Below are 12,112 nucleotides of genomic sequence, written 5' to 3' on the forward strand. Positions count from 1 at the left end.
TCAGAGATTATTTATTATTATAATAATTTTATTAAAGATGTTCTTGTTTTACAGAAGTATGTGTAATGTCTCTCGTATTTTTTCCATGTAACATTTTTACAAATCAGCTTTATTTGTTGAGACATTAGTGGGGGTGGAGGGGTGAAAATGGGTGGTGGTGGGGTCAGGTGGCGATGTTTCTATTTTGCTTAATGTATGTAGGGTTTCGTGTTGCTCGTGCCACTTCTCTGCTGTTCATTTGTGTTCCTTTGGTGGTGAGAGAGGTTGGGGTTGGCCTAGGGTGTGGTTGTTTGTTTGTGATTGGCTGTGGTGATCTTTGTTTTCATGTGAGAGTGGAGTGGGTGGGTGTTTTGGATCAGGTTAGCCATATTGATTTGTAAGCTGTTGGTGGGTTATTGTCATTGTCTTGTTGGGCTGTGTATGTGATAAAGGGGAGGCATACTGGGGTAAAGGCATCTTCTTCTGGTTGTCCCCGTGTCAGTTTCAGTTTATTGGTTAATTTTTCTAGTAGGGCTCTTTCCCATACTATTTGGTACCATTGGTCCATGCTTACTCCTGACAGGTCTCTCCAGTGTCTAGTTATGGTGTTTCTGGCTGCTGAAAGTAGGTGGGTTATGAGTTCTTTGTGGTGTAAATGGGCGTTGTTGTCTTGGAAGATGTCCAAAAGAGTCTTGTGCACAACAAGAACATTGGAATCTGCCTTTTCCCAAGCGCCATCTAGCTCCTTGTTGTTTACATCAACTGGTGGCAGCTCTGTAGGCTTTCAGACAGGAGGCGCTCCGACCCCTACCTGGAGATGCTGGGGATTGAACCCAGGACCTCCTGAGTGCAACGCAGGTACTGTACCACTGAGCCATGGCCCTTCCCACTAATTATCCTACCTTTCTGGTGCCCCCTAGGTCTGCAAGATGACAAGGACCTCAAGTTTCTCCTGCGTGGAGGCCACCTGCTGAAGGTCAAGTCCAACTCCTGGAGGAGAGAGAGGTTCTACAAACTCCAGGAAGACTGCAAGACCATCTGGCAGGAGTCCAAGAAGATGCTGAGGTCTCCTGAATCGCAGCTCTGTAAGTCTGCGTCCATCTTTAATGCAGTGGGTTCCGCCTATGAACAAAACGTAGTTAGGGGGTGGTTCCTGGTTGGGTGGGGATTCAGGTCCTTGGCAAGAGGAACTCAGGTAAGCCCCCTCCTCTGTCAGTAGATCCCTTTGGACTGCACTGTTACATCACCCCAATCAGCAGAGTTTGGCAGTGAGTCCAGCTACCATTTTATTTTCCCACAATGCCAGGCTGGCAACTGACTACGCCATACACGCACCAAAAAAGAGAGGACGAAATCGGGCACAGATGTGCCTCTAATTTGTGCTTGCTAGTTTAGATGTGCAGCTGCTGCCTTGCAGGATATCTTCGGTAGAAGAAAAGGCTAAAACGTAAACACTACACAAATTCAGAGTGGAGTCCCTAAGACGGTAGGACGGTGCCTTGTACGCCTCATTCTGGCAACTCCTGCAGCCAAGCTGGTGCCAAACGTATTGCTCTGCTTTCCTTTGAACCACATCAGCGAGGCCAGCCCAGGACCTCCATACACACTGCCCAGATTTCTGCCCTGGAGAGGTCACTTCGGTGCTGCAAACACAGTGGTTTTGCTTCACCCCCAGAGGCGCACTCCATTGTCTCTCAAGACATACGGATGCCCACATATGGATAATATATCCTCTTTACTGTGCATTTAGGGACATGGGTGGCACTGTGGGTTAAACCACAGAGCCTAGGGCTTGCCGATCAGAAGGTCTGTGGTTCGAATCCCTGCGACGGGGTGAGCTCCCGTTGCTTGGTCCCAGCTTTTGCCAACCTAGCAGTTCGAAAGCACGTCAAAGTGCAAGTAGATAAATAGGTACCACTCCGGCGGGAAGGTAAACAGCATTTCATGCGCTGCTCTGGTTCGCCAGAAGCGGCTTAGTCATGCTGGCCACATGACCCGGAAGCTGTATGCCGGCTCCCTCGGCCAGTAAAGCGAGATGAGCGCCACAACCCCAGAGTCGGCCATGACTGGACCTAATGGCCAGGGGTCCCTTTACTTTTAATTGACTGTGCATTTACTGTGTGATGTTTGCTCTTGACGGAGCAGTTATTTGTAATCCCTCTTTCAATACCGTTTCGGGGTGGTCACAGTGCTTCGATTCCAACCAGTTCACATCCTAGAGCTTCCTGCTGAAATCCTGCTGTTTTCGGGATGTGGGGGTTTGCTGTTTTTGTTGCACTGCAGTGCAAGAGTTGGGGTGCGGGTGGCGCTGTGGTTTAAACCACTGAGCCTCTTGGGCTTGCTGATCAGAAGGTAGGCGGTTTGAATCCCCAATAACGAGGTGATTTCCCATTGCTTGGTCCCAGCTCCTGCCAACCTAGCAGTTTGAAAGCACACCAGTGCAAGTAGATAAATAGGTACCGCTGCGGTGGGAAGATAAACAGCGTTTCCGAGAGCTCTGGTTTCCGTCACGGTGTTCCATTGTGCCAGAAGTGGTTAGTCATGCTGGCTACCCAGAAAGCTGTCTGTGGACAAACGCCAGCTCCCTCAGCCTGAAAGTGAGATGAGCTCCACAACCCCATAGTCGCCTTTGACTGGACTTAACCGCCCAGGGGTCCTTGACCTTTACCTTACCTAGTGCAAGAGTGCCCTGTTATGGCAACGATGCAGTAACATTTGGGAAGCATCGCGGAACAACTAATAAAGCAGGATAATGTGGGGACAGTCCAGTATAAACCCATCATGAATGTGCAAGTATTTCATCCATGACACGATGCCCAATACACCTGCAAAATGACACCTGTCTGGATGAGCCCCGAGCCCACGATGAACTGCCACACAGAAGTGCCCTGAATCTTAAGAAGTATCAACAGAATCTTGGCTAACTTTCCAGTTAACACCCAGTTCCCTCTGCTCGTTTAGTGCCCAGCCTTGAAGCGAAAACAAAGTCCTAGATAACATCTAGCTGCTAAAAGCAAATAAGGGTGTGTGTGTGTATGTGTGGGACTTTGGAAAGGAAACCAACCTTAATATCTCTTCTGTTGCAAGAAACAGGAATCCGACACATACAGTACATGAAAGGCTTTCTTGAGTCCGACCTAAACTGGATTTTCAAGTATTCTGTGGAGTTGCTTGTTGTTGGAATTGTTTCTGTTTGTTTGCTGTTTCGAAGCCCCGGCCAAAATTAGGTGCACCAAGGCAGGGGAGGGCTTCCTGAGAAGCAAATTCCCACGTAATGTTACAATGCAAATGCAGCTTTCTTAGTCTAAAAATAAATCATGATTCACAGTCAAAGTGTAAGGATTCCAGCTCTCCTTTTCTTCAAAAGAAAGCTTTTCTTCTTCCCTCTTCAAAATAGTTCTATATTTCAAGTTGTTAGTTCCCACGGCTCTCAGGGAAAGATCACATAGGAAATTGCATCATCAAATGAATGATCCATCTATCCCTGTATAGGGAAGTTGTTGTTTTTTAATGTTTAATGTTTTATTATGTTTTTATATATGCTGGAAGCCACCCAGATTCGCTGGGCCAACCCAGTCAGATGGGCAAAGGGCACATAATAAAATTCTTCTTCTTCTTCTTCTTCTTCTTCTTCTTCTTCTTCTTCTTCTTCTTCTTCTTCTTCTTCTTCTTCTTCTTCTCCTCCTCCTCCTCCTCCTCCTCCTCCTCCTCCTCCTCCTCCTCCTCCTCCTCCTCCTCCTCCTCTTCCTCCTCCTCCTCTCAGTGTTATCTACACTGACTGCCAGCAGCTCTCCAAAGTTTCAGGCAGGGAATGATAATAAGGATTTATTCCATTCAGTTTTAAGGCTCATAATCTGTGCACCAGTCTTGTGATTGTGTATGCTGGGAAAGCATCTCAAAGGTATTTGTTTAATATCTGCCGCTCTCTTTAACTTGATCCATCAAAGCTCTCAGAAGCTACTGTATGTCCAAAAGACTTTTTGATTACTTGGCATAAAAAACATGTTTGGAAACCTCAGTGAGTTTCACATGTGTGCAGCCTCAGCAAAACAGATGCATATGTTCCAACTACCAGGAACAATTTTTATTTGGCTATCCTTGGTAAATTCTCTATTTTGCTCCCATGCTTGCCTTTTACATTTTATTCATAGAAGTGGGGCCTGCAGAAAATTGTGCCTAAAGGCCCTTTAAAGCCAGTGCTTCTGTTACGGGGTGCCAGCCAGCCATGCCCACCTCCACAACACTCCATTGCATTCCCCCTCCCTACTAAAGATGGATTTCATTTTGTTCAGAGTCCTCAACAGCATTTTGGTGCAAATTTTGGCTAATATATTCATCTTTGTATGCAATTTTGCCTAATGAACACATTTCTACAAAGCAATTTCCCCTAATGTAATGCTATATTGTATGTTATTTTCACTAATCTATGAATTAGTAGGCACATTTTCCCCAAGTATACACATTACTTGGCTGGAAAGTGACATTGCAGTGTGAATTTTGACGGATGGCTGGGTTTCAGTCATCATACAGTTTTGCAAAGTGCAAATAAAATGAACTGAATCAAGTTCCTCCCCTATCCCTTTCCCCCACCCATTTCCCCATTTTTGCACTCTCCATATCTGCTTAATTGCCACCACAGTTTCCTTGCTAACTTTTTTGATAGATTCCCAATTGACTTGCTGTTTTAAAAAACGAAAGTGAACAACCTGGGTCTCCTGCTGAGGGCAGAATGATTATGAAGATGGACTAGAAAACATTCAATGTCCTGCCCCAAATGAACTTAATTCACCTTTCGTTTACTTGGCAATTATGGGAACTACTTTCAGGTGTCATTCAGCTTTTTTCTTTTAACTTGTTTAGTGAGCTTTGTTCAACTGAACTAATTCATGCCAGGCACTGGGATGCATTGTAGATCCTGCAGTGAGCAGGAAGGTGTCATAGGCGAGGAGGTATAGCAATGCAAAGTTGCCCTTGGGATGGTACAAGTTTTCATCGGGGAAGTGCTGGAGAGCAGGAGGACGCCCAAAGAATGATTTTCACACTTGACAGGATAAGGAAAATGCCGGGCACAAAATCAGCCTGATTAAAGCTGTGCAGAATGTCCTGGTTAGCTTGGTGGGAGCAGCAGTCCAGTTTAATTCGTTAGATGCAGAGAAAACAATGGATTATGTCTGGCTGCTGTTTTTTTTTTAAAATCAAACCCAGGAACCCACAATGTGTGTGCAGAGCTAAGGGCGCACTGGAAAACGCCAGCGGTCTGTTACAGGGCATCTGGCAGGGCCTGGCAGCGAGAGGGGTTGGGGTGAGAAGGCCGGGAGATCTGACTTAGGCAAAAGACAAATTGGACCCTTTTGTGTACACCACACAAAGCTGTGTGGTTGTCCCGCCCTGGGTGGACAGGGAGCAGCAGCAGCCTTTCCCCGTGGCACTGCCAGGTAGCTCCCCTGCCGACGTTTGCACAAAAAGGGGCCACTGCAAAAATGCAGGGCAAGTCTAACACTCCATCCCAGGCAAAATACGTCAAACCAAAGCTCTAGGAGGTAGCTTCTCTGCTCTGGTGCCCTTCTGGAGACTTCTTATCTGCACCGACAGACTGTCCCTATCATAGTGGATGAAAGGTTTCTTTTGTAGGAAAACTTGTTTTTTTAATAAAGAAAAAGCTCTTATCCAGTTTGCTTCTCGATTCCTCCGTCCGCTTGCTGAGGAAGTGGCTGAGAGAGATTAATTTGTGGGCTGGATAACAGCTCTGAGGTTTGAGCTATCCGTGTCGCCATCGGAGTGGCAGACCTAAGAGATACCTCTGAATGGGAAAGCGATTGTGGGGATGGGCTGCCCATAGAAATAACACCCACAGGCTTTCTGGTTTTCAGTGTGTTCTTATCAGTGCCGCCACATCCATTAACGGGGGAACAGAGACGTTAAGTGGCTCTCTTCAAATCAGGGCTGCGGAGGTGGGAAAGTATTTGGCGTTCGTAACGTCTCACGCGCAAGAATAAAATCTGTTTTTAGGCAAACGGCCTGCCCCAGATTTGAAATTTATCATAATCGATGCAACCCCTGTTTAAGTTTTACATTGTTTTAAAGAACAACTGTCACAACAATTGTAAGAATGTAAGAAGTGGCTAGGGACGTGGGTGGCGCTGTGGGTTAAACCACAGAGCCTAGGACTTGCCGATCAGAAGCTCGGCGGTTCGAATCCCCCAACAGGGTGAGCTCCCGATGCTCGGTCCCTGCTGCCGCCAACCTAGCAGTTCGAAAGCACGTCAAAATGCAAGTACAGTGGTACCTCATATTAAGTACTTAATTCGTTCCGGAGGTCCTTTCTTAACCTGAAACTGTTCTTAACCTGAAGCACCACTTTAGCTAATGGGGCCTCCTGCTGCTGCTGCGCCGCCGGAGCATGATTTCTGTTCTTATCCTAAAGCAAAGTTCTTAACCTGAAGCACTATTTCTGGGTTAGCGGAGAGTGTAACCTGAAGCGTATGTAACCCGAGGTACCACTGTAGATAAATAGGTACCGCTCCAGCGGGAAGGTAAACAGCGTTTCCGTGCGCTGCTCTGGTTCGCCCGAAGCGGCTTAGTCCTGCTGGCCACACGACCCAGAAGCTGTACGCCGGCTCCCTCGGCTAATAAAGCGAGATGAGCACTGCAACCCCAGAGCCGGTCACGACTGGACCTAATGGTCAGGGGTCCCTTTACCTTTACCTTTAAGAAGTGGCTACCGGACCCAACAGCCAGGCTCTTGGGTTCTTATGCAACCCGGGCATTGATAGAACTTTGGCCCAAAACTTTGTGAGAACCTTTGAGCAGGCTGCTTGTTCGTTTCTGCGGGGAAATGTTTTTCTGCCTGGGATGCCCTCGCTTCCAGAAGTGAATGTGTCTGGGAGAGTAGCCATCAGCCATCAGCCATTCTTTACTCAGTGCTTGACAACTCTTGTTTCCCAAAACCCATTTGCTGATGGAAGCATGTTATGCCAAGCTCAAGTGATCTGTGAATGCAGGACCCGTCTGCCTGCTGAGCTTTCTGATCGCTGGCATTTATCAACGCCACTCACTCCTGCTTAGCAAAGCCTTTCTCTGTTTCAAATGCCAGCCTGCCATGACAATGTCTGTTAGCTGTTTCCACTGCCAGATCAAATTCAGAGGGGGGGGGTGGGAAACTCAATAGCTGGAGCAAGAACAGAAATATCATTGACCAGAGGGAGCCAACAGTAAATCACACTGTGCAAGGTAGACTTAACTCTTCATTAGCAAGAACAGGATCTGCATAGACTTGGTGGGGTGTCGGGCCCAATGAACACAGGAACTCATCCTTGGTAGGTCTTGGCCCATGGATCAGTTGCTGAGACTAGAGGTTGTCGCCTCCCCACAGCTGGCTATGTCTCTCCCTTTCCCCAAGCAATCTGACACTGTGCCTGTATGCCTGTCTTTGCTGTTCCCGCTTCATGCCTCTTCTGGTTCTGGGAGATCAGGGGAGAGGGGAGCTTGTCACCTCAGGTGGAGGAGACACCTGTGAGGCCTCTTGGCCTCCTTCTCTCCTGCTTCAGCTTCTGCCTCTCATTCGGGACTTCTCTCTGCCCCAGACTCTCCCTGCTCACTAAACCCTGTTACCTCTTCAACGTCCGACACTTCCTCCTTCCCATCTTCTTCCTCTTCTCCTCTGACCACTCATCATCGTCCCACCACCAATCCCGGGGCTCTGAACCTTCTTCATTGGTGTTTCCCAGCAGATCCCTCCCACTGTTCCTCCGTGTCCAGGCAGTCCATGACAGACAGAACTGCTAAGTATCTACAGTATAAATGTCTATAAGCGCAGAAGGATGGTGGCTGGCTGCAGCAAAGGCTGGTTGAGTAGGATGAATGGGGCATTGCTCCACCAACCTCAGCTAACCCCCACCTGCCCACCTTCTTCCTTTCAACCAATCTAAGGGGCTGAAAGTCGCTGTCAGCTTCCTCTTTCCTGAGTCTCACTGTTGCCGTTATGGAACTCAGCAGGGAAGAAGAGGATGGGGAGAAAACTAGGATTAGTTCTCGCCACCTAGCATAGGCTCAGGCTCCGCCCAGCATTCACTCTGGCTCCACCTACCAGAGTAAGCCCCGCCCCCTGCGAGTTCCAGGTTGACAGGCCTGCGAATCGGAAGGTCACTTGTTCCTTGTAAAGTGGGGCAGGTGTGTGCGAGTGTGGTTTAAACCACAAAAGGGGCAAATAGGTGGTTAAACATGGAACCCCTCTTCCCAGGGAACTCTGGGAATCGTAGCTCTGTGAGGGGAATAGGGGCTGTTCCTTCAGCACCCTTTCGTTCTCCAAACCTTTATTAGGCATTATTACAGTCGTACTTTGGTTCTCGAACAGAATGCGTTCCGGGAGTCTGTTTGACTTCCGGAACTGTTCGAAAACCAAGACACGGCTTCTGATTGGCTGCAGGAGTGTCTAGTTTCTCTAGTTTTCAGGATTTAGAGACGACCAGATTTTTTGTCTTCTCCTAATTTATAGAGAGTTTGTTAATTTCACAGTAAGAAAACAAGGAGAGTAGAAGACAGTTCAAACCTATCCTTCTCAGTGATAATAAGGTCGCATCATCCACATACAGAAAAAGTGGGACCGGGTTTTGGTCGATTTTGGGGGCATGTGATTCTGGGTTTTTGTTTTTTTTTGGATGTGCTCTGGAAGATCTGATCCAAAATATATTAGAGAGAAAGGGGGCAAGAAACCTTCAGCACTCTTCACAAACTACGTTTCCCAGGATGCTTTGGGAGAAGCCAAGTGGTGTGATTTACTGCTTTAAATGTAGAGGCCGGACATGGCCTCAGAAAGGTCCAATGGATATTTTTCCTTTGTCCTTATATGCCAGCCTTTCTCAACTTGGTGTCCTTCATATGATTCAGACTACAACTCCCATCAGGCTGGGACTGATGGGAGTTGTAGCCCAAAACATCTGAAGGGCACCAGGTTGGGAAAGACTGACTGGGGGTGAAGCCAGCCCCTTTCCAATCCAGGGAGGTCAGAGGAACACCAGAACTGGCGCTTTCCCCTCACTGAATCTTTTCGCACAGAAGGATGACTGATAAGGGTCTCCCTTTAGGCTTTAGAAGTTGCCTGTGGAGAAAAGATCCTTTTGCGGTTTCTATCTCAGCTCAGCTGCCCACATATATCTTAGGAGTCATTGTAGGCCTGTGGTTTAGTGAGATAATGCGCTGTAGTCTTATCTCCCTCGCTGCAGCTGGCTGTTACAAATCATGCTGTGATTTTTGAGGGGCATTGTTACTTTGGTCTCGGGAACAAATGCTTCATGCATCTCTCGCTAAAGCGTGGGATTCACCGCCGAGAGGTGTGGTGATAAAAGAAAGTACTTCTTTGTGCAGCGCACAATTAAACTCTGGAGCCGGCTCCCTCGGGAGGCAGCGAGGGCCACCAATTTGGAAGTCTTTAAAAAGAGGATTCAACGAATTCATGGAGAAGAAGGCTAAAATTGCTCTCAGCTAGATTGGTCTTAACTAGGGCCAGGGCCTTTTCAGTACTGGCCCCGACTTGGTGTAACACTCTGTCACAAAAGACTAAGGCCCTGGGGACGTGACATCTTTCTGCAGGGCCTGCAAGACAGAGCTGTTCCGCCTGGCCTTTGGTTTGGACTCAGTCTGACCCTTATGTTTCCCTCCCTTTATGGTTTTGATCTATGGCCTACTATTAAAATGAGGCTGCATTTTAACCCATATTTTAAGAGCCTAGGGCTTGCCGATCAGAAGGTCGGCAGTTCGAATCCCCGAGACAGGGTGAGCTCCGGTTGTTCAGTCCCAGCTCCTACCAACCTAGCAGTTCAAAAGCACGTCAAAAGTGAAAGTAGATAAATAGGTACTTCTCCGGCGGGAAGGTAAACGGCGTTTCCGTGCACTGCTCTGTTTCGCCAGAAGCAGCTTAGTCATGCTGGCCACATGACCCAGCAAAACTGTCTGCGGACAAACGCTAGCTCCCTCGGCCTATAGAGCGAGATGAACGTGCAACCCCAGAGTCGTCTGCAACTGGACCTAACGGTCAGGGGTACCTTTACCTTTACCTTTAAAAGCATGACTTGAAAACCAGGGGCAAGGGGAATGATTTTGCTGCATTTTAAGCCTCTAATGCTTACCTATCCCTAGTCGTTTTGTACCACGTTGCTTGTGCTAGACAGTTAATCCCCTTTCTCTGAAATGTCTTCTTGCGACTGACAGCTCTAGGACCCACAGTGTGCATCTCACATGTTTCCCACGCTCCTAGCTCATATGAGAAGCAGAAGTGTGAAAACAGGTCTATAGGGAGCCGTTCTCTGCTTCCTTGTGGGAACACATGTCGGCTTGTTTTCAAACTGCAATGAGGAACCCAAACCGGTTCCAGACACTCGCTGTTTTGCAGGTTGGGGACGCAGTGGCGCACCAGTGGCTTCAGTTCACGCAATTAAAGTGGCTTTCACCCTCTGAAATGACCCCTTTTCGTGGCAAGGAAAGTGAGGCGAAAGTGCGAGTTAACAATTACTTTACAGGCAATTGTAAAACCGCCTCACAAACAAATCAGAACGACTGATTAATAAATAACCGGTCCGTTCCACGCAACTTGTTCCCTCAGCATTCATCCTGATTGTTTGCACAAAGTTTTCAGGGAGGTTAGATGGCATTGGCTGTTTATGCAGCATTCATTCTGATTTGTAGGAAGGGAGGTTGTGCCAAGCAAACGGTATCCTCAACTTTCTTGTGCATTTCCCATCATTCCCCATCACTGAAGTCCTGATTTGTTGGATGGCAAATGTGTTTTTAACCCTACAGCTGTGGTACAATGGGTTGGTGTGTCTGGCTATTAACCAGAAGGTTGATGGTTCGAGCCCAATGAATGGGGATACTCTGTATCTTTTGTTTAATCCCTTACATCTGCTTTTACTTTATTATATTTTTTTTGGTCTTAATAGAGAGGTGCTAGAACCCTTCTAGGGATGCAGGTGGCGCTGTGGGTTAAACCACAGAGCCTGGGACTTGCCGATCAGAAGGTCGGCGGTTCGAATCCCCGCAACGGGGTGCACTCCTGTTGCTCGGTCCCAGCTCCTGCCAACCTAGCAGTTCGGAAGCACGTCAAAGTGCAAGTAGATAAATAGGTACCACTCTGGTGGGAAGGTAAACGGCGTTTCCGTGTGCTGCTCTGGTTCGCCAGAAGCGGCTTAGTCATGCAGGCCACATCACCCAGAAGCTGTACGCCGGCTCCCTCAGCCAATAAAGCGAGATGAGTGCACAACCCCAGAGTCGTCCGCGACTGGACCTTTTTAAAAAGCAGGTACTTGGGTTAAGACAGTGTGGGAAAAGAGCAAATCGGAGTGCTGGAAATTGTTGCTTGGCTCCTCTGCAAAATGCAGATAAGTCTGGGCTCTTAGCTCACTTTTGATAACAAAAAAGCGACCTGTTTATTCCTGCAGTTTCCATCGAGGATATCCAAGACGTCAGGGCAGGCCACAGGACGGAAGGGATGGAAAGATACTGCAAGGATGTACCAGAGCATCGGTGCTTTTCCATCATCTTCAAAGACCACAGGAAGAACCTGGACCTCATAGCTGGCTCTGAAGCTGATGCCAATCACTGGGTGGCAGGCCTGGCCAAGATCATCGCAAAGAGCAACTCCATGAGCCAGCGGCAGAAATTACAACAGTATCCTTTTGTTTCGTTCCAGAAATATTATCACTAGTATGCATTTGTTTATTGCATTTATATCCAGTTGTAAGCTGAGGGCCCCATTCCCTTCAAGGTAACCTTTTCTTTGGGCGGGGGTGCAGGGACACACTTGCTGGTGGTGGGTGGGGCCAGGAACAAAATGGGCGGAGCGTCAAATGCAATGCTCCCTTTGTACAGAAGACTAGTTTCTACACAGAGTCACACAACCCTCTGTGGCCTCCGTCAGGGAAGCAAAGTGAGTTTTCAGAGTCCAAGGAGACATTGTGGCCAGGCACGAACACTCAAGGAAGGTGTGAGGCCGGGCAAGTAGGGTGTGTGGCCTGAGGAGAGTAGTAGAAGTAGTAGTAGTAATTTATTACTCTGGGCTGCTCCCAACAGAATATTGAAAACAAACTAAAGCATCAAACATTAAAAACCTTCTGATACAGGGCTGCCTTCAGATGTTGTC

General features: G+C 47.8%; 1 protein-coding gene across 2 annotated transcripts in view; it reads left to right on the forward strand.

The window, feature by feature from the left end:
* PLCD1 (phospholipase C delta 1) overlaps window positions 1-12,112 on the forward strand; it is a 63,663-nt gene that overhangs the window by 30,328 nt on the left and 21,223 nt on the right. For both annotated transcript variants that reach the window (XM_081931695.1, XM_081931694.1), the window contains exons 2-3: window positions 900-1,064; window positions 11,412-11,640. In XM_081931695.1, the coding sequence (XP_081787821.1) occupies window positions 900-1,064; window positions 11,412-11,640 (394 nt within the window). The remainder of the gene's footprint in view (window positions 1-899; window positions 1,065-11,411; window positions 11,641-12,112) is intronic.

The sequence above is a fragment of the Podarcis melisellensis genome, assembly GCF_964234715.1.
Source record: "Podarcis melisellensis genome assembly, chromosome: 12".
In the NCBI taxonomy this organism is placed as follows: domain Eukaryota; kingdom Metazoa; phylum Chordata; class Lepidosauria; order Squamata; family Lacertidae; genus Podarcis; species Podarcis melisellensis.